This window comes from Sorex araneus, chromosome 3, assembly GCF_027595985.1.
Source record: "Sorex araneus isolate mSorAra2 chromosome 3, mSorAra2.pri, whole genome shotgun sequence".
In the NCBI taxonomy this organism is placed as follows: Eukaryota; Metazoa; Chordata; class Mammalia; order Eulipotyphla; family Soricidae; genus Sorex; species Sorex araneus.
The window spans coordinates 229,568,980-229,591,879 of NC_073304.1; the positions used below are offsets into that span (position 1 = coordinate 229,568,980).

Here is a 22,900-nt window from a genome sequence, read left to right on the forward strand (position 1 = left end):
TAGTTATCCGGTAACTACCTGGACCCTGGGAAATGGGGGACTGTTACTCCAGTCAGGGACACAGATGCTCAAAACTCATGTGCATAGTATGGCCAAGACAAAGCCACCCACCCGCGCCATAGACTCATAGTCCTATGACAAAGCTTATTAGGAAAGTATCACTTCACTTGTATCACTTGTAGTCCCGTTGATCTTTGATTTGCTCGACCGGGCACCAGTAACGTCTCCATTTGTCCCTGTCACGAGCTAGTGTAGCCCAGTGATATCTGCTTGCTCCAGGAACAGGAAGAGCCTCAAATCATTCATTCAGGGAAACCCTGTATGCTGCTGCAAAGTTGGTTTTATAGAAGGACTTCTCTAACCTGCTCTGAAAGTTGTTAGGGTGTTACTAGCAACAGAAACCCCGGGGCCCTGAGTTCAGCAGGGAAGCACCTCAACCCTTCCCCTCCCCCCCCCAAAAAAGAAAAAGAAAGAATGAATGAAGCTAACACTTGCCTCTGTTTGGATAATAGTATACAGGGTTCGTTCTTCACCTTGGAAATTAGGACAGTAAATGCTTAAATAGAGGCCGAGGGAACGTGCTACCTTACATTAAGGAGCAGGTGGTGAAGGTATAATTATGACTAGGAAGAAGCTGTTAAGGCAGACGCAAGGTTGAAATATTGCTGACACCCAAAGATGTTTATTTTCCACGTCTCGGGTCATTGGCTGCTGGCCATCAAGGCCAACTTATCTATGTTATTTGACTGGAGCGATAGCACAGAGGGTAGGGCGTTTGTCTTGCACGAGGCCAACCCGGGTTCGATTCCTCCGTCCCTCTCCGAGAGCCCGGCAAGCTACTGAGAGTCTCCCGCCTGCACGGCAGAGCCTGGCAAGTTACCTGTGGTGTATTTGATATGTCAAAAACAGTCACAACAAGTCTCACAGTGGAGACGTTACTGGTGCAGCTCGAGCAAATGGATGAGCAACGGGATGACAGTGCTACAGTGCTACATTCTAGAGAATGTCAGGTATCCCTGGCAACAGCCTGGTTCCCAGAGAAATTGGGACCTGGGGCACTCCCTACAGGCTCAGCGACCTCTAGTGGTCAAAGGGAAAACTCCAACATTTATCCCAATGTTTTTCTTTTTTTTTTTTACTCATTCCCATATCTGACTCTCCTCCCAGCCTCTATAAACCCTCAATTAGTATGATACAAGCCTCTGGATAAATTCCCCCTGTGCCTTCCATTGTTATCATACTATTATCCAAACAGAGGCAAGTGTTAGCTTGATTCATTCTTTCTTTTTCTTTTTTTTTTGGGGGGGGGGAGGGTTGAGGTGCTTCCCTGCTGAACTCAGGGCCCAGGGGTTTCTGTTGCTAGTAACACCCTAACAACCTTCAGAGCAGGTTAGAGAAGTCCTTCTATGAAACCAACTTTGCAGCAGCATACAGGACTCGTTCTTCACCTTGGACATTGTCCCACCTCTCAACCTGAGGACGTATATTCTGGCTTTTTCCCCTCGAAAAAAACCCATGTTAGTATAAAATAACATAACATGAGACTGATACCCAAGGATGGTAGACACAAGGGCCAGGAAGATTGCTCCATAGTTGGAAGCCTGCCTCATGAGCAGGGGGAGAAGGCAGCTGGGATAGGGAAGGGATCACTAAGAAAATGATAGTTGGAAGGATTGATTGGGATGGGAGCTGTGTGCTGAGAGTAGATAAAGGACCAAACATGATAACCTCTCAGTATCTGTATTGCAAACCATAATGCCCAAAAGGAGAGAGAGAGTATGGGGGAAATTGCCTGCCATGGAGGCAGGGGGAGGGTGGGAAAGTGGGGGGGTATACCCGGGATATTGGTGGTGGGTAATGTGCACTGATAGAGGGATGGGTGTTTGATCATTGTGAGACTGTAAGTCAGAGAGTCTCTTGCCTGCATGCCTGGCTGTCTTCCCCGGACCCTTCGGAGGGGATGGGCTCCAGCTTCCCTCCCCGCCCCGAGCAGAGCTCCCAGCGGCCGAAGACCTCCAGAACCTAGCCAAAGCCGTGCTCTAGGCCCCCCCCCCCACACACACTTTCGGATGGGCGTCACGCATGAAGGTACCAGCAGAGGAGCCCAGGTGTGTGTAATCCCATCAACGGCCAACATACAGAGGCTTAAAAGCAAGCTCCCAGAAGATCTTATAACCTATTTCTCCCTCTGGGAGCAACTGGCAAGCTACTGAGAGTTTCCTGCCCACATGGGAGAACGTCACAAGCTTCCCATGGTGTATTCATATGCCAAAGCCAGCAACAAGCTGGGTCTCATTCCCCTGACTCTGAAAAAGCCTCCAATGCGGCATGGTTGGGAAGGCCAAGTAGAGAGAGGCTTCTAAAATCTCAGGAATAGGACGAATGGAGAGGTGACTGAGACTGCTTGAGAAATTCGACGATCAACAGAATGATGATGATGATGATGATGATGATGATAATGCTTTCAAACATGAAAGCTTGTAACTGTATCTCACGGTGATTTTGCCTGTTGCCAGGGATAAGGGTGGTCGTTTGAACCCAAGCAAAGTGAACCCTCATAGTCAGCATGTTTGTTTTATGTCAGCTCTTGTGTCTCACACAGACAAGGATGGGGAAGGACCAATAATTACAGCTCATTTTACTATTTACTGCGGTGGGAGTGCTCAGGCAATCTGGTGGGTTCACTAACAATTCTTGGCAAAGGGGGTCAGAGACTCAATGCAAGGGCCCATGGGTACCTGTTTCTTGGGCCCTGCAGTGCCAGAACTTACCCAAGGCCACCCAGGCAATGCTTGGGGGCCTCCAAGCATTGAGTGATGCTTGAGAGATCATGTGTAACAGGAATCAAGTGCCAGGATTGGTATATGCCATGTTTGTCTCCTACTATCTCCCAGTCATAGTGGCTTATTTTTTTAAAGTACATGTCTTGGGCTCTCTAACCAAGGTCTCATATGAATATTTTCATATGTTGACATATCCAATCCATCCATATCCAATACACACAGGTAGCTTGCCGGGCTCTCCGAGAGGGGCGGAGAAATAGAACTCAGGTTGGCCGAGTGAAAGGGGAACACCCAACCACAAAAACAATAACAATAAGTCTCTCAATGAGAGACATTACTGGTGCCCGCTTGAACAAATCGATGAGCAATGGGATGACAGTGACAGTGACATATGTTGACAGTTGTATTCTGTTTTCATAAGCCAGGAAGACAGAAGAAGTAGAGTTGAAGTCAAGTCCTTCACACAGTTCTTTCTGATCTGATTAGCTAGTGCAGTGCAGAGAGAACTGACCTCTATTTTTCTTCCTATTAAGATACTGGTGCCACCGGATTAGGGGGTCACATATGCTCTCGTTGAACCCTAGTGATCTTCTTAAAGGCCCAGTTTCCAAATCCAATTGCATTTGAATTTGGGGTTTCTTTATTCACATTTAAGAGGTCAGAGTGACATAATTCAGTCAGGCGTCTAAACAACAATAATAGTAGCAACAATAAAAAAATTCGCCAAAATAAGAGTGTACAAATGTGTTGATTTTAAGGTGTTGGTAGTTAATATGTTCGGAGTCACTTCCCCTTTCACTGTTTGTATGTCCGAATCTCTGTATGAATCTTTCATCTCTAATGAAGATGAAAGAAGAAGCTAAGATCTATAAAGTTTTAGAGCTGTGCATAAAGAGAAGTTGTGCATTTCTCATCCAATAATATCAGAACCACATTTCAAAATTGCACATAAAGGTCCATTTAAAAATTTTTATCAATTTGACCATTCAAATTCTTACTACAGTTCTTTATTTCACAGGTTTCCTTTATAGTCACAACAGATAAAACATGAACTCTACAGTCTAAGACCTAAAACATGACAAAAAAGGAAAATTAGTAAATCACAAAAAAAGCGAATGCTGCCTTGCTGTGTCGTCAATCGATTCCTTTTTTCTCTAAAGTCAGTGGTATATTTGACTTTGTACTTCACCTAATACAAAAGGTAATAAAATATTCAACCTTCTGATGTCCAGAGGAAAGACAATAAACAAGCTCGTCTCATTCTTGAAACATAACCGCTTCTATAGTAAATGCATGTTTGTGGACTACTGCAGGGCAGAGGGGATTGGCTTGCTGGCATGAGACCACCTGACCGCCATTGCTCTCATTTCCCTTCCTCCTTAGCCCGACTCTCTGATAACGAGAAAAATAATGGCGTGAGTTTCACTAGAGTTTCGCAGCCACTCTCAGTACTTGGTATACTCATGAGTATAGAGAAACACAGCTTCAAAGCTCTTCCTTCGGGAGTAGCTTCCACCTCACGGAGGGGTGAAGTTCCTCATCAAAGTCATCCAGTTCCTGCTCTTTGGAAAGCTCCAGGAACACCTGGAAGGGGATAAGGGGAGAGAGGGGGGGGGAGAGAGAGAGAGACAGAGACAGAGAGACAGAGACGGAGAGACAGAGACAGAGAGACAGAGACAGAGAGACAGGGAGAAACAGAGACAGAGAGACAGAAAGAGAGACAGAGACAGAGAGAGACAGAGAGACAAAGACAGAGAGAGACAGGGAGAAACAGAGAGACAGAAACAGAGAGACAGAAACAGAGAGACAAGGAGAAACAGAGAGAGACAGAGAGAGAGAGAGAAATGTCACTTCACTTGCCTCTGTAGCTCCACGTGCGTGCAACACATCAGCTGTGTGCATTTCATGGAGGTTGCCCGTACACTCCGTGGGACCCACCTGCTCCAGGGTGGACTGTGAGAGGCTGTACTCCTCCAGGTCAAAGCTCTGCTTCACTGTGTCAGGAGAGGGTTGTCACATTAGGGTTTATTCTGTATTCAGGGTGTTTTACCGACTCATGGCTCTGAAGTCTATGCAAATAGATCTTAAATATTACAACTAAGGTGATCAATATTCTTAGACTGAACTTGGAGGGGTGCATATTAACCACAGATCCCTGTAGTAGAGTGAAAATGATCTCCCATAATCTTAGAATTTGGGCACATGGACCCCAGCTTGGAAACCAACAGAAGAGGCAGAAGAGCATCTCTGTAGAAGAGGGTGGTTTCCTCTGTGTTGAAATTTACCCGGCAGAGTCTCTTGACCCCACGCCTGGTTGTCTTCACTGGGGCCCCTCGGAGGGGGTGGTTTGAGTTTCCCTCCATACTCTGAGCAGAGCCCCTGCATGAAGGAACTGGCAGAGAAACCCAGGTGTGTGGGACCTGGGGCTGAGACCTCCAAGTCTGCTTGGTATCTCCCGCCCAGATCCCCCATTTTCCAGTAGCAAAAATTTTCACACCCAGAAACTGCTCCTAGCTCTATGTAATCCCATCAATGGCCAACATCCAGAGACTATAAAACCAAGCTCCCGGAAGCTTATAGCCTATTCTCCCCTTGGAGAACCTGGGAAGGTACCGAGAGTTTCCTGCCCGCATGGGAGAGCCTGGCAAACTCCCCGTGGCATATCATATGCCAAAGCCAGTAACAATGATGGGTCTCATTTCCCTGACCCTGAAAGAGTCTCCAATGCGGCACCATTGGGAAGGACAAGTAACGAGAGTCTTCTAAAAATCTCAGGGCTAGGAAGAATGGAGACATTACTGAGACTGTTCGAGAAAATCGATGATCAATGGGATGATGATGATGTCATGATGATGATGATGATGATGAAATTTACCCTGAGCCTGTCTGCATCCCCCTTCATGCTTCTCTCCCCTGCTCTCTGCTCCAGGGAGCAACTTACAAAGCTTTCCCTGGTGAGTCCCAGCAGTGCTAAGCTCATGGGGAGGGATAAAAAAGAAGGGGAGATCCAATTCTTTAATTAATTAATTGATTGATTGATTTTTGGGTCACACTTGGTATGGCTCAGGGCTTACTCTTAGTTCTGCACTCAGGAATTACTCCTGACGGTGCTTGGGAGACCATATGGGATGCTGGGGATAGAACCAGGTTGGCCATGTGAAGGCAAATGCCCTCCCCGCTATACTATTGCTTCTCCCCCACATCCCCACAGCCTTTATTCTTTATTCCTTGGTGATCCTTGATTCTGGCTCACTCCATTAGGTTTCCAAGGCTGGAATCATTCCTACAAATGTCCTGCTCCTAAGTAGTAAGAAAAACCCTCTGGTGAATCACAGTTTCCCGGGGATCCTCCCCATTGGGAGGCCATGAAATGGGTCAGTAAGTCATAATGGTCAATGTTGGAAATGACCACATCCATTCCAGATTAACGGGGATTCACAGTAGGAGGAAGGGAAATTGGGCTTAGAAATGGACTTAGAATCTCTTTAAGACCGTGGGTACTTGGGAGTACAGATGACCGGAAGGAAATATGGACAGGAGGGAAGCTGTTTAGCACCTCAGACTTCATTCACCGGAGTGGCAGGTAAAAATTGAATCCATGACACACCAAAAGGCAAAATGCAGTTTTCAAAGATGAACATCTAAAGATTATGGCTTAGCCCACTTCCACAGAGAGAAGCAGCCTTATCTGCATCTCCAGCCATCAAAGAGTCAAGAGATGGAAACCAATGTGTTTTATAGGAATCTATGGCTGCTCCACCCCAAATACTAATGGTATCTTTGCTCTATATCTGATTTAAACTGGGTTCCTCAATCTCAAACCTAACAATTTTCTGATCTAATTATTATTGGTTGTTGGAGGGGTCACTTACCGTCCTCCCTGACTTTGGCCTACTACCTATCAGTCATTTTGCACCCCTCCACTGCCAGTAATAACCCCAAATATCCCCAAATATTGCCAAAATGGTTTTTGGTTGAGAATCCTCAGATTAAAAAAAAACTTAATAATTTCATGTTCATGTATCATATTTATGTATTGATCATATTACTTTCTTGTCATGCAAAGACTGACCGGATCTATTCCCCACAGATTAGATCTAATCAGTCCTCTCACCTATCTCTAGTTTGAAGAAAGCCTGCGATAAAGGTTGAACATCTTCAATAGGTACCTTGTAGACCACCAGTGAGGAGTACCTGTGAGCAACAGAGAGAGAGAGAGTGGGTCTGAGTTCTAGAACATACCACTGATGTTTTTGGGATGGAGAAAGAGCAACGAATGCACCAAACATCTTATAATTGCAGAAGTGTCACCTCCATGCGGTGGTGGAGACAGTGGTATGGGAATACACTTTCATCCGTGAGAAACCAAATGACTGAGGCAGAAGCACTAAGGGGCTCTTAAGAAAAGGCTCCAAGGGCCAGAGAGATAGTACAGTGGGTGAGGTGCTTGCCTTGCATCCTGTGGACCCTGGTTCAACACAGCAACATATATTGTCCCTCCAGACACTGCCAGGTATTGTGTCTATTCCCCAGATATTAAAAACAAAACAAAGCCAGGCAGGTTTCAGTTTACTCTAGAAAGGCGTGAGAGGAAAGGGGAGGGGAGGGACAGTAGTTGAAGGGAGATGGATCTTCCTTTAGAAAGACCACTGGGAGGATGGGGGTCCCTGTACAGAGTTCTTAGCAAATGGGGATTCTCTCAGCTGGGTGTGGCAAGGAGGTGGGGGGGAGGACTAATTGGGAAAGTGGCTACCGATGACAGATGTATAACCCTGTGAAACACTAACCCCAATCAACTCACACAATATTTAATAGCAGATCTGGTGAAATTTGAATTCTATTTCAATACAGTTCAAATTCAGATGTTTAAAAGAAAGATGTTGGAAGACAAGATCCAAAAGGGATGTTGTTTTCATTCAATCTCTTATTTTTCTATCAATATGTGAATATCTATCTACAGAACAGAAAAAGAAAATCTCTACAAACAGGAAGTCTGGACTGGGGAGAGGTTTTGAAAGGATCAAATGCATGCTTGATATGCAGGAGTCCCCAAGTTTGGTTCCTGGCAGTGCTCGGCTCCTTGAACATCTACAAATGTGAAATGCAGTGGAGGGGGGTGGGGCAGGCCTGGCAGGGCCTGAACATCTGTCAGCACAGCATCACTGGACCAGGAATTTTCTGAGCCCTCTTCACCCCTTCCCTCTCCCCCTCCTGTGAATTAGTGAATTAGGAGAGCTCCCACCCCATCCTAAAAAATCACAGAACTCTTATGTGTGTGTCCCCATTCCTTTCCCCCTCCCTCAGAGGCTTCAGTCTTCTAGCCTCATCCCTCTAGGGTAGAAATAAGCCTTTTTTTTTCCTTTTGGCCCTCAGGCCACACGTGGCAGTGTTCAGGGCTTACTCCTGGCCCTGTGCTCAAGGACCTAAAGGATCTCTCCTAAAGGTGGGGTGGGGGCAGATGGAGTGTCTGGGACGGAACATATGAGGCCAGCAGCCTATCTGCTATACTACCTCTCTGTCTCCCATATATGTAAAACCTGCACAATTCTTTTCCATTGCAATCTCCTTTGTTTTGTTTCTCCCTCCTAAATGTATCCCCTCCCCCATTTCTAGAGGCTCCTTAAAAGAATGACCAGAGGGTTCCTCCTCTCAGGGGTCTCCCTAAGCACATAATTGAAGGTTGTCTTTGTCTTGCTAATCTCTCTTGAGTTAATTTAAGTATTTCTCAGCCTGTGAGGAAGGGGGAGCTGGAAGGAAGGTGAGCTCCCTCCCCACTAGTTCTTTCTTTAGGGGAGAGACAGAGAGACAGAGACAGAGAGACAGAGACAGAGAGAGTCAGAGACAGAGAGAGTCAGAGACAAGAGACAGAGAGAGACCAAGAGAGACAGAGACAGAGAGACAGAGAGACAGAGACAGAGAGTCAGAGACAGAGAGAGTCAGAGACACAGAGAGACAGAGACAGAGAGACTGAGAAATCGAGACAGAGACAGAGACACCGAGACAGAGAGACCGAGAGACTGAGACTGAGACAGAGAGACAGAGACAGAGAGAGTCAGAGACACAGAGACAGAGACAGAGAGACTGAGAAATCAAGACAGAGACAGAGAGACAGAGACAGAGAGACAGAGACAGAGAGACAGAGACAGAGAGCAAGAAGAAAATTTTTTTTTTGCTTTTCGTTCCCCCAACAAATAAGAAAAATAAAACAAAGACCAAGAAGAAAGCAAACAGCCCAGGGGTTTACCTCTCCTGCCGCGCAGCCTGGGGGAAAAGTCTCAGAATCTCTGTGTGGAGAGCCCGCCCTTGCTCGGGGCTTCTCACCTTCATCTCCAACAGGTAATCTTTGCCAAATTTGCTCTTCAGATGTTGGATGGAACCGATGCATCTGCAGGGAGAAAGAGGACCACGTCCATAGTGGAGGGAAGGCTGATGCCTCTAAGCTGGTAATTTCCAGCCTCTGGGTTTTCCATGTAGATTTGGGGCAGCCCAGTCCTCCCAGTGATGGCGGTCACGTGGTGTATGGTGCTGACCCAGGCTCAGGGTGTGAGAGGCAGTTTCCTCAGGATGATCACAGAAAAGCGGGGTGGGGTGGGGGGATGGGAGAAGCGGCTGAACTCGCGTCTTCTCACTCTGGCCATAACGTTTGCAGGAGACAGCTCAGGCCAGGAAGGGTAGATGGCTTCACCGAGCCAGTTGGTTGACAGTACCACTTGGTGGGAAGCAGCCTGGCCATGAAGGATACATGACTGAGCTAATGGACTAACAGTACTAACTGGTGTTTACACAGACACGGAGCTGGGAAGTCAGGAGTCAACGCACCCGTGTCTTGTATCCTGTGTCTAACTGATAAGTGTCTAACTGATAAGATGCTTTCTTGGTGTATGGGAATGTCTTGCGTTCTTGGTGTATGGGAATTGGGAGTGACTCCCTAACTGGGAATCTTTTCTTGGTATATGGTTCCTGTATGCTTTTGTTCATTTATGAAATGTTTGAAGTTATTTCTGCCTTTGGAATTGTTTATCTTTGTGCCTACTCCTGTGGCCTGTGTGCCCAGGACGGCCATAGAAACCCTCTGCTGGAAGCCCTCGGGGTCGAGCTCTGACCTTTTTCGACAGGACAGCTCAGCCCCAGCTAGCTGGAATAAGAAAGTCTCGGTGACTGTTTTGCAATCCCGCTGGACTCTTTATCTCTCCGAATACTGAGGGGTGGTCTCGGTCCTAACAAGGGCAGACTGGGGCCAAATGTGGGTGTGGGCAGGCACCCACCTCAGTTTTCCTGACACCATCACGGCCACACGGTCACACACGGCCTCAGCCTCAGCCATGTACTGGGTAGTCAGGAGGGCGCCCCGGTCTGTGTTTCTGAACGTGGCTCGCACGGCTTGCCTAAAATTAGGTCAAGGGAGACGTTAACGAGTGGGCATGTTGAAGGCCATCGTGAAAAAAGCACTTAGCACATTTTCATGAGCTCATAGGAAAAAATTAGTGAATGTAGATTAGACCAAGCACTGTAGCACTGTCATCCTGTTGTTCATCGGTTTCCTCGAGAGGGCACCAGTAATATCTCCATTGTGAGACTTATTGTGACTGTTTTTGGCATATCGAATATGCCACAGGGAGCTTGCCAGAATCTGCCGTGTGGGTGGGATCCTCTCAGTAGCTTGCCGGGCTCTCTGAGAAGATTAGACCAAGAAAGGATATTTTGTCACAGCAGATCTGGAAAGATCTAGCCTGTTGGCTAGGGTGTACTTTCAGAGATTAGAGAATGATAACAGAATAAAAGATTGTTATGAAAAAGGCAGAGTTTCAGGGCTATTGATGCGAAGACAGTGAGGGAGAAAGACAGGAAGTGAAAATACATTTAAAATCAGGCCAGTCGTGACTCTGCCCTGAAGTACATATCCCCCAGTTTTCCAGGATGTAGGGAAACATTGAAGACTTGGGGTGTTCCCTCACCCCATTCATCAAAATTGTGTATCAGCTGATGTTGCAGAAAGGCTGCAAATCCAACCCCCCACGGCACGGGAGTTGAGAGGCCGACTCAGAGTGAGAATTCTGGGAAGAGGCAGGAGGACAAGGATGGGTTGAGTTGGCCAACATGTTGCATCCTCTTCTCCGTCCTGGAAAATCCCAGTCAGGAAGACAGCAAGCCCCAAGGCGCTCGTTAGAAACCTTTCTTTAGATTTGCAGAGAAGAGAACCGGGCCACCGCCGTGGGAGGTAACCACCACCTTGTCACCCACCCATCGGCCCCTTCTAAAACTCAACTTCCTTGCTCTTTCTTTCTGAGAGCTCCTTGGAGTCCCAGAACACACAGGCGGAAGCTCTGGGAAGTGGCTTGACCATCCCCAGTCTCCTGTTTGTGGCTAATACATCTCTGCTCTGTCCTCCCCGGGGGCTTGGTTGAGTGCTGGCGGAAACCACAACAGACTAATTTGATAGGTCATGAAGACAAACCGCGCACACTCCCAAGATGAAGGGAAACTCTTCTAGGTTGCTTGAATCTTTTTCTCCTTACTGAAAGCGAGTCCTGATTGGATTTTTCCCTCTTTCACACCATGTCCCCATAGCGCAGGGGTCTCTCCCTTTCCACATAAATGACCCTGTGGAAGGTCATCTAGTAAGTGACCATGTTGAAGTTCAGCTCTTCCGGTATTAATACATTCCCTTAGGGCTCCTTGGAAAACCTCACCATATTTGCAGCTGCCCCTCGGGGTCCATGCCTGTGGACGGCTCATCCAGAAGCACCACGGACGGGCTTCCCAGGATGCTCAGCGTGAAGCACAGCTGGAAGGAGAGGAACAGCGTCAGGAACCATTTGCAGGGCCGTGCAGAGGAGCCCTGAGCCCTGCCCCTACCTTCCTCTTGATTCCTTCCGACAGGGACTTCACGGGAAGCTTCAGCTGGTCCTGCAGCTTGAGCGCGTCCACCAACCTGAAGGACAAAGAGGGAGGGGGTCCGCACAGGATTAGGGCATCACAGAATATACATGGAAGACAAACATCTTTTGAGCAGATCTTTTTTTTTTTTTGCTTTTTTTGGGTCACACCTGGCAATGCTCAGAGGTTCCTCCTGGCTCTGCACTCAGGAATCACTCCTGGCAGTGCTGGGGGACCATATGGGATGCCACGGATCTAACCCAGGTCGGCCGCATGCAAGGCAAACACCCTACCCTCTGTACTATTGCTCCATCCCTGATAGATTTTTTATTTCTTTTCATTTTTTGGCGGGCTGGAGCAATAGCACAGTGGTAGGGCATTTACCTTGCACGAAGCCGACCTGGGTTCGATTCCTCCACCCCTCTCAGAGAGCCTGGCAAGCTACCAAGAGTATCTCATCCACATGGCAGAGCCTGGCAAGCTCCCCGTGGCATATTTGATATGCCAAAAACAGTAACAACAAGTCTCACAATGGAGACGTTACTGGTACCCACTCGAGCAAATCAATGAGCAATGGGATGACAGTGACAGTGATTCATTTTTTGAGTCCTACTTGGCAGTTCTCAGGGGTAACTCAGAAATCACTCCTGGTGGGGCTCTGGGAACCATATGAGATGCCAGGGATCTAACCCGGGTCAGTTACATACAAAGCAAGCACCCTACCCACTCTACTATTGCTCTGATCCCACAAATGCTTTTTAGAGGTGCTTTGTTTTTTTTTAGCTCTTTGAAAATCTTTTTATTTATTTATTTATTTATTTATTTATTTATTTTAGAGCCTGGCAAGCTACCCGTGGTGTACTCGATATGCCAAAAACAGTAACAACACATCTCACAATGGAGACGTTACTGGTGCCCGCTCGAGCAAATCGATGAATAATGGGACGGCAGTGCTACAGTGCTATTGAATCACTGTGAGACAGGCTCTTACAAAGCTGTTCGTGATTAGGTTTCAATCATGCAGTAGGTAAAGGGATATACCTGATAATCTTTCAGTACCTTAGAGGGGCTTGGGGGGTTAGTGTCTGGTGACATTGTTCAGGAGCCCTGGACTGCCCTCCCGTGAGGGTCCACCTCATGTTGCAATATGTTCCGTGCACCTGAGTCAGGAATAGAGTCTTGTCCTTGAGAGAGGGCAGTGCCCCCTCCTGGGGGGTCCAGGGAACTAAGTTTTTTTTCCCCCAGAGCCTGCATGAACCATGGAACCCTCCCTTTTCCCAAGGGATCGATGGAGGCAGGAGGCAGGGCAGAGGGCCAGAGGGGGAGGCGTGGGGACTCCCTTTACCTTGGGATGGTGACGGCCGCATCCCCTTTGCTCAGCCCCTTCACCGCGGCAAACACCTCCAGGTGCTCCTTCACCGTCAGGTTGGGCCACAGCACGTTCTCCTGAGGGCAGTACCCCAGGAACTCCAGGGGGGCCTCTCCACTGCTCCCTTTCAAAATCACCTGCAGAACAAATTCACCCTCGCAAGCCTTCCGGAAGGGCGTGTCTGTGAGCACAGGGCGTGTCTACTCCAGGGAATGCCTCCTCTTGCCCAGGAGGTGCCCGGTGCCCCGGAGTTTATCGATCCCCGAGCTCTGGGGAGAAGAGGATCATAAATTTAGACTCACTGGTCGCCTTCCACACTGACGTTGCCAATTACCCTATGTTTGGGGCTTCAGTACTAGCCTTTCGCTGTCGGCTGAATTTACAGTTGCCTCTGGTTGGCCCTTGTTGACCTGCAGCCATGGGCGCAGTCGACAGATTTGTAGAAAGGATTTTGTCTCACCAATGTTAAAAGAGTTTCAAAAGGACAGATTGTCTCACAACTTTGTTGAGGAAATTAGTCAGACAATGGTTCTGCGGGATCAGCTTCCTCCCAGAGGACAACTGACAATGCTTGGAGACATTCTGGTTGTCGGGCAGGTTGGTAGCAGAGGATTGGTCAAGGACGATGCATTCTGTCCTATAATACACAGGAAGATCTTCACGTTGAGAGTAACTTTGTTAGCAGGGCAAAGCTTGAGACGTTCTCAACTCAGGTACCAAAAAGCCTTTACCCAGCAGCACAGAAATCCGTAAGTGTGTGAAAGGAAGTGGTCCATCCTTGGTGATGCTCAGGGCTTACTCCTGGCTCTACTCTCAGGTATCACTCTTGGCAGGGCCTAGGGACTTTATGGGATGCTAGGGATGGAACCCAGGTTGGTTGCATGCTGCAAGTTGGCTGCAAGTGCCCTACCTACTCCAGATCCCAGTGTTGCATTGCATTTCCCCAGTACAAAGGAGAGGAGAACAAACCCCAGTCCTCGTGAGGCATTACAACTAGAGAGAAACAGAATAAGTGAGCGAACATCCTTATGGATGGATTGTAGTCCGACTTAATGCTTTCAAGGCAAGAGGTGTGCTAAAAAACAAAAGAGATGACAGCTTTCGGATTCAAATAAAAGGCTGGGACACAGGACTTGTGCATTCAAAGGGCTAAAGCGAATGCCTGGCAAGTGAAAGACCTTGAACCCAGTACCAGACACTGTTTGGTCCCCCCGAGTATGTGGACTTGATAGTCCTTAGCACTCCTGGGCCAGAGAAGCCCAGAATTGATGCCTGAGCACTGAAGCATCAGGTCCTACCAACCAGACCACGTATCTTTGAATACAAGTATCACAGACCCTTGAACATTTCTTGGTAGGCCATTCCCCACACGTCCTGTCCTAAAAGGAGAAAAGGCGTGATCCCTTTTAGTTTCTGGTATGGTTGGGATAAAAACCTGGGGGATGAGGGGCTGGAGCAATAGCACAGAGGGTAGGACATTTGCCTTGCACGCGGCTGACCCAGGTTCGATTCCCAGCATCCCATATTGTTCCCCCGAGCACTGCCAGGAGTCATTCCTGAGTGCATGAGTCAGGAGTAACCCCTGTGCATCACTGGGTGTAAACCCCCCAAAAAAACCTTTGGGGATGACCAGTTTAAGGTGACAAGAAGGAGAAAAGCACAGGAAGATGGAGGGAAGGGAATTTGAGCCACAGGAAGGACAGTCTCCAAGACCAAGCACCAAGTGACCAGCAAAGGCCACTGTGGGGAGGGGGGGCTGTAGGAAGGGGTAGGCTGAGTTCTGATGACCAGATCTTGCAGCTTCTCTCATGGCCCTAGCAAAACGTGGGGCCAGCAGTAAGTCCAGGACTATCAATATGTCCACCACGCATTACTATTTTAAGAATTGTTCTGAGTCCTAAGGGAGGCAAGAATGGAAATGGAAAGACAATTTAGGAAGCCCGGTAGCAGCCAGCGTCATCGTGCAATCTGCCTCCCCGAACTCTCCCTCTGGCCCCCTCTTCTTCCTAGGGTCAATAACTTCTCCCCTTATAATCTCTGCTCCTTTGGACCTTGGTGCAACCATTTATTCAATTCAGCCTAAACGTACACCACCAACCCCAATCCTTACTACTCTCCTTTTGTGCTCTGGAATATAGAGAAATGTTCAATGAACTCTTCCATTTTTAATTCAGCCCATGGTTTACAGGGCTCCTTGACCTTCTACTGACTCAGCCTCACAGTTATGTTTCAGGAACTTTCAGGGATTTATTGTGAGGAACGGACCCTAAGTCATGAGGAACGTGTCCTGAATCAGATCAAGAGACCCATCGATGACCCATTCACCGGAACGGACCTGTTTTCCTTAGATTAGACTTTTTTTTTTTACTAAGAACTTGTTTTTTCTTTTCTAGATCTTAACTTGTTTTTTCTCGGATCCCCTTGACCGGAACCCCATGCCTTTCGGATGACTTGCTACTCATGCCATCCCGGCACCCGGATGCAAGTGTCCCAAGTGGTTGATAACACAGGATGCGGGTGGCCAGGGGAGATTACCTAATGCTTGACTACCTTAACTTGTTTGTCCGCTCAAAGGCAAATGCCAACCCTTAAATCAATAGGTTAAGAGTTTGTGTAGCCTTTAAATAATTTAAATAGACTGGCTGGAAAAGTATGCTGTCCTCTGAACTTATTGGGCAAGGTGCTGAGAACGCTAATGAAAGACCTACATAAGGACGACAAATTAAGCGCTCGGGTTCTTGCTCAGAATCCTGGTCCTACGCGACTCAGGTGGAGCTTGACCCTAGCCCAGCTAGAACAATAAACCTCGTTTGCCCATTGCATTCTCTGAATAGTTTCTTTGCGTTGTTTGTGGAGATAAAGAGCCGTGCCCTAACACTATAATGATGCTCTCTGTTGTTGCATGGATCTGTTGCTACTGATTGGACCACATCATGTCCACTGGATCAGGAGCGGTGCCAATAGTGATTCAAGAATTGCTCTTGTGTGCTTGCTGGGTAGAGGAAAAACTTCCTGAAGTTCACGACTCGGCTAGAAGAAAAGATGAAACTCTACCATGTGCGATACTGGGATGGAATTGGAGGGAATCATGATGAATGGAGTGAGTCAAAGGGAGGACAAATACTGACTGCTCTCAGAGGAGTATTGTAAGGAATTAAACAATGGCCAGTGGCGACAGGGACGGAGAGTTGGTCTACAGAACTGAGTTTACTAAGGTGGAGTGTGTTGGGGGGGGGGGAAGCATTGAGCTGAGGGGGTGAGTGGGAGGGGACCTAGAAACTGTGGTGGAGGGTCACTGAGATTCTCATGGTGGGTCTGGTGTAGCAACCTTTTACTCCTGAAACATTACTATTAACTCTGTTGGAAATCAGTGACGAGATTGTTTTTTAAGTTTTAAAGAAAAAAATTAAATTTTTATTAACTCATTTTTTCACTTTATTTAAACACTGGTTTAGAAAATTATTTGTGATGTCATGAGGCTGACACCCAAGGACAGTAGATACAAGGACCAGGGGGATTTCCCCATAGCTGGAAGCCTGCTTCATGAGTGGAGGGGAGAAGGCAGATGGAATAGAGAAGGGATCACTAAGAAAATGATGGCTGGAGGAATCAGTCGGGATGGGAGATGTGTGCCCAAAGTAGATAATGGACCAAACATGATGACCTCTCAGTGTCTGTGTTGCAAGCTATAATGCCCAAAAGTAGAGAGAGAGTATGGGGAATATTGTCTGCCATGGAGGCAGGGGGAGGGTAGGAAAGGGGGGTATACCCGGTATATTGGTGGTGGGGAATGTGCACTGGCGGAGGGATGGGTGTTTGATCATTGTGAGATTGTAACCCAAACATGAAAGCTTGTAACTATCTCACGGTGATTCAATAAAATTTAAAAAATTAAAAAAAAAAGAAAATTGTTTGTGATGCATTTGTTACCAATCCCAGCACTGTGTGACTTTCCGTCACCATTGTCTCTCCAAAATTTAATTAAAGAAATTAAAAAATTCCATTAAAATTGGAATTCCTCCCTTCTCCTATGTAAAACAAAATAAAAAAATAGTACTTGTTAATGGAACTTTCAGGTATATTATTTAATGATGGTATGCAGGTAGAATTACTTGATATGCCAAAAACAGTAACAACAAGTCTTACAATGGAGACATTACTGGTGCCTGCTCGAGCAAATCGATGAGCAATGGGATGACAGTGACAGTGATGCAGGTAGAATTATTAAGGATGAAGGTTTCTGCTGAGCTCACACAGGGAGACTTGTCATTATTATTCTGACAACAGTTTCTTTTGTTACCACTCCAGGTAGCAAGTTCCCAACATTCCCTATATCCACAAGGCAATAATTTCTGATTGCATAAAAATAGATTTCAAGAAAATTTTGTTTCAAGGTCTCTATTTTTTATTTCAGTAGCGATAGGCCTTTCAGCACCGACTTTTGGAATTAAAGAGAGAAATTTTTAACTAATTTTCTCTAGTCACAGCAGAAATCGCATGGACTCAAAAGAAAGACTCATCTAGATAGTACTAATAGTGCTGTTAAGGTTCATTATAACTTGTTCTAGACAAAGTTAAATGACCATATATTTTGTTTTACTCACCTGCCCTGCAGTTGGTTTTGTGGCTCCTGTTATCATCTTAATAGTTGTGCTCTTACCAGCTCCGTTGTGTCCTAAAAGACCAACCACTTCACCTAAAAGAAATAGGTAGGCTATATATTACATATATGTGAAAATTATAACCTTACATGATTATAGTAAACTAAAACATGATTTGAAGACTATCTTATGGTCAAAAGCAACCAAAATATTATTTTATTTATTCTCTACATACATACATACATACATACACACACACTCACACAGCCCTTAGTGTTACACTAGCTTCATTTTACAGGTGCCAAAAAAGGAAAAACTGCTTGTTCAGGATTGTGCAGTGAATAAGAGGTTGTATTAGAAATTAAAACAAATATTTATTCTGCTGTGCTTCACCAACGTGTTACTTGTTAGGAAGGAAGTGTGCCTATCCTATTCCAGTGAATCCCCTTCTGTATAGCATTACCTGCTGTGAAATTATTTTCATTCTTTAAAAATGGGCCCTAGAGTACAGGCATTGCAGGTGGCCAACCCTAGTTTGATTCCTGGCACTGCTTACGGTCCCTTAAGCACCATTAGGAGTGATCCCTGAACACAGAGCCTGGATCAAGCTCTTAGTATAGAGTTTAAGAGAAGCCCTGAGTATAGAGCAGGGATAAGTCCAGGCAAATCCTGAATACAGAGCAGGGGTAAGCCCTGGGCACCACCAGGTGTCATGCCCAAATCCCACCCCAAAGTGGTGTCAACCCTTCTTAGCAGAACAACGAGGTGGTCTGCCTTATTTTGTTATCCTTCTTTTTGTCTTCTATTTTCAATAGAGCAGGAAAATACTGTCTTCCTATACAAAGAAAGACATTGTTGTAATTTAATTGAGGTTTTTGAACTGCCTGGATCAGCCTTAGCCTAATGATGAGTTGGTGGCCTTTCATGTTTATCCATCAGTCACCCCCAGTTTCAGATGACATTATCCCCTTCAAAAGCTTTTCTCTTCAGGTGTCAGGATTGCTCTTCTAAAAGAACCACGGTTCTTTTCCAACCTTTTTTCACACAGAAGGAGACATTTCTGAGGGCCACTTTTTTCTTCCTCTTGGCCAAGCAGGCTTTCTTTTTGCCTGTGTATTCCTTCCGCAGGCAGCTGGCAATGATGACAGGTTTCTGTAAAGGTAGGTAGATAACAAGACTTCGTTTTCATCTGAGATAAATAGGGGCTCTCTACTCCCTCTGAGTGGCCTTCCCCCTCTCAAAAAGTTGAATCAAACCAGTCTTTCACCTGGAAATTTCCATTTTCAGGCAAACCCCCAATTTGTATTTCTGCAGGGAAGGGATATTTGCCTGTCCTACATAAAACAGGAATGGAGACATCCCGCAAGTCAAGAGATTTGCAACACACACATACGTGAACATATGCATACGTGCACAGGTGCACATATATATACACACAGACACATGCACAAAAAGCTGTGTCTGTAGGTCACCCTAAGATTCTCAGATTTGGTTTCCTCAAAGTGGGGACCTGGCATGCAGTTCATTTTGAGCTGGCAACAGTAAAAGCACAGACTAGAAGCTAAGATGGGTCTCTTGCCTTGTCCGTCTTTCCACCTCCCTCTAACTGAAGCTCCTGCCCTCCCTTGATAACCTGGAAGAACGTAATTTGGGGGATATCTTCTAGGAGCCAGAATGTCTGTAAACAGGTTCTATCTGAGAACCCTAGCGTTGCTTCAGAGCAAAGATGAAGTCATCCCTTCCTGGTCACATGAAGCCGCCTCTTGTCTCCTCAGAGTCCCCCCCCCCCATCCACTTAACTCCCTTTGGTTTAGGATCTAAAGCCCCCCCTTTTCTGCCCCTGGACTGAGAAAGCAAGATGGGCACATTTGTAGCCTTGTCACATGCCCCTTATCAAAATTGAGCTTTCCCCCCTTTTACCAAGTGCTCCAATACCATTTGGATCATTCCAGCTACCCAGGAAGTACTCAGCAGGGCCAGGACCTTCTTCAGAGCCCCCATACCTCCGAGGACTCGCCTCTAAATCATGAGTTTTGTCAGTTTACAGAACTCACAGTCTTGTTTAGGGTTGTATGGGTTAATTTTGCCAGCCCAGACTCTGACCATTTGACCTTGAACAATAAATGAGAACAATAAAAGTTTGTGCGCGTGGGTCTGTGGGGCTGTGCATCCTTTGTTCTCCCATCTCTGTGGCATCGACCGTCACTAATGAGCTGTGTGTGGGGCTGGAGCGATAGCACAGCGGGGAGGGCATTTGCCTTGCACCCGGCCAACCCGTGTTCGATTCCCAGCATCCCATATGGTCCCCTGAGCATCGCCAGCGGTAATTTCTGAGTGCAGAGTCAGGAGTGACCCCTGAGCATCGTCGGGTGTGACCCAAAAAGCAAAACCAAAACAAAACAAAACTAATGAGCTGTGTGAATTAGGATGAAAGAACCTCAAAGGGGATTTTCCCCAGTCAAGATGAGAATGGTGCCTTCTTTATCCACGGACAAGATGACTGAGTTTACCTCGTCCAGATCTGGCACGATCACAGCATTTGCTGTTCTTGCCCTTTCTGTTTGAACGTCTTCATCCTCTCCTTCGAGTTCATCTGGGTTTGGAAAAACATCATTGCCTCTTGGAGAAATTCTAAAATCGCAAGAAAATAAATAAAAAATAAAATCTAAACAGCATGCTCTCAACGGGCTTTTCCTGGGAAAATGCGTACCAAAATAAATAAATAATAAATAAATAAGAATTTTTATATACTACTGTGAATTTTTTGAATGGATTGAATAACCATGAGTACTACCTATTCTCCACTTTTCTGTGCTGGGCAGTTTGTTCTTCCAATATTCTAATTTCTATCAATAAATCAAGTGATGTAATTCCCACACCAGCCTTTATCTTTTCTGAAGCTTAATTCTCCTCCTTGATCTTGAGGTCTTTTAAATAAGAAAAGAGTACACTTACTCTGTCAAAGGGCGTAGGGCAAAAGTGTATGAACAGTGAAACTTGGAGATGTATTTTTGATACAGGTTCTTTGGAATTTGGAAGACTTTGTAAGAACAGTGGATAAAAACACTTCAATCAGAGATACGACGATGTATCTCTGATGTATCTGATGTATCTCTGTGGAAAACTAGAGCATATAAATCACCAATAATTGGGCATTGTCACTTCTTAGGACTTATTAAGCAGAATTATGCTTTCCCTAATTTACTAACCTGTAGCACTGCACTGCAGCACTGTCGTCCCGTTGTTCATTGATTTGCTTGAGCGGGCACCAGTAACGTCTCCATTGTGAGACTTGCTGTTACTGTTTTCCCCTCAATAATCCCCACATCTAATCACTGCTGCTTCCTCTATCTCTTCCACAGGCCATCCAAATTACCCGCGGCAGCTGACTTCCTCTTGTCTCATCTCTCTTGCTCTACCATCAATATTAAATTTGCCTTTGATTCCTACTCTGTGATTTAGGCAAAGTCTTAAAAATACCTGGCTTTGTTTCCTTTGAAGTAATTTGTAAAATCTTCCTAAAGCATACCTCCTCCAAGACTCTATAATATTTAGTTTTGTTTTAATTTTACATTATTATTTATCCACTTATCTTTGTTTTGGGGCCACACATGGAGGTGCTCAAGGCTTACTCCTGGCTCTGCTTTCAGGCATCACTCCTGGCAGTGCTTAGTGGAGTTTCAGGGATTGAACCTAGGTCTGCCACATGCAAGGCAGGCACCCTGCCCAGTGTACTCTCTCGTTGGCTCCTTTATTTTACATTATTTTTCTAATGCAGACCTTCGAGTTCCGTCTAGTTGTCTTCCCAAGTCTATGGGAAGTGGCATTTATTTCAACATTAGTCTTTTTCTTAGACAACTTTTTCCTAATTGGTTAGACTAGCCCAAGGGCTTATCAGGACTTACCCACTATTTTAATTTTTATTTACCGTGAGATACACAGTTACAAAATTGTTCTTGACTGAGTTTCAGTCATACAATGTTCCAACACCTGTCCTTTCACCAGTGCACATTTCCTGTCCCCAATGTCCCCAGTTTCCCTCCTTCCCATCCCCGCTCCCCTACTGCCTGCTTCTATGGCAGACTTCTCTCTCTCTCTCTCTCCTCTCTCTCTCTCTCTCTCTCTCTCTCTCTCTCTCTCTCTCTCTCCCTCTCCCTCTCTCTCTTCCTTTTAGGCACTGTGGTTTGCAATACTGTTACTGAATGTGTATCATGCATAACATATCACTTTATCTATTTTCAGCACTCAGTTTTTGTCCAGAGTGACCATTCCCAGCTATCACTGTCATAGTGGCCCCTTCTCTGTCCTAATTGCCCTTCCCTGTCCCTTTTTGATAAGCTTCCTACCATCAGCCAATTCTCCTGGCCTTTGTTTCTACTGTCTTTGTTACCCATTATTTTAAAGATCTAACTTCTCTTATAAAACTGGATACACATATAGATATACCTACATATAAGATGTGTATGTACTATTTTACTCACCAGTGAAATTCATTTTGTCATGTGTGCTAATGGGGTTACTCTTGTTAGATTATATGCTGACAGAAACAGCACAACAAATTTATACACCTCCCAGTTCCTTTAAAAGTCTTCTACAGTACTTTTGTTACTCTGCTATACCAGGTATACTAAAAATGACCTTAAACAATGAATATTAAAACAAAACATGAAGTTCTATTTGAATTTCCCCCACCTGAACACAGGATCCTTTCTCATTGATTTCTTCCTAAAGTTCATTTCCAGGCATCGTAGAACAAAAAGGAAAATGAAAAAATGGAGATAAGGCTAGAGGGGGAAAAGACAATAAAATTAGTGTTGAATCATGGTGCTGTGTCCTAGAAACATCATGGTATAGATGAATGTCAATTTAATACAGATTCAAATATAGGTTAGCATCATTATAAAACAACAAGTTTCAATACTGAGATATGAGTTTCAATATTGAGCTTGACCATATAAAAAGAAAAATTTGATGACATTTTACAAGATTCAGTGGCAATCTACTTACTATACTACAAAATGGAGTTAGCGTCACTGGTCTGCAGAGAAACCATGAACAAAAAATAGTACTAGTAAGAAGGTACTGGCAGTCTTCATGTTATGTGGAGTCAAATGGTTATTGTAAAGACAATGATATGGATTTTTAAATTGTGTGCTGCTTCAGATGACTTTAGTACCAAACTTTTATGACTAGATGAAGTAGTTAATTTGGAGCAAATCATGCAAATGTCCCCCTTCCTCTGAGAATATGTAAATGAAAATGTCTCCTTA

General features: G+C 45.6%; 1 protein-coding gene across 1 annotated transcript in view; it reads right to left on the minus strand.

Annotated features, from left to right (window-relative positions):
• Positions 1-3,686: 3,686 nt before the first annotated feature.
• Positions 3,687-22,900, minus strand: part of ABCA9 (ATP binding cassette subfamily A member 9) — an 88,824-nt gene continuing 69,610 nt past the window's right edge. The window contains exons 28-39 of the mRNA XM_055133608.1: positions 22,323-22,414; positions 20,141-20,261; positions 18,665-18,782; positions 17,634-17,725; positions 13,006-13,166; positions 11,640-11,715; positions 11,474-11,568; positions 10,049-10,168; positions 9,028-9,168; positions 6,898-6,977; positions 4,722-4,777; positions 3,687-4,367 (exon numbers count right to left, since the gene is read on the minus strand). Coding sequence (XP_054989583.1) covers positions 4,269-4,367; positions 4,722-4,777; positions 6,898-6,977; positions 9,028-9,168; positions 10,049-10,168; positions 11,474-11,568; positions 11,640-11,715; positions 13,006-13,166; positions 17,634-17,725; positions 18,665-18,782; positions 20,141-20,261; positions 22,323-22,414 — 1,251 coding nt within the window. The 3' untranslated portion in view covers positions 3,687-4,268. The remainder of the gene's footprint in view (positions 4,368-4,721; positions 4,778-6,897; positions 6,978-9,027; positions 9,169-10,048; positions 10,169-11,473; positions 11,569-11,639; positions 11,716-13,005; positions 13,167-17,633; positions 17,726-18,664; positions 18,783-20,140; positions 20,262-22,322; positions 22,415-22,900) is intronic.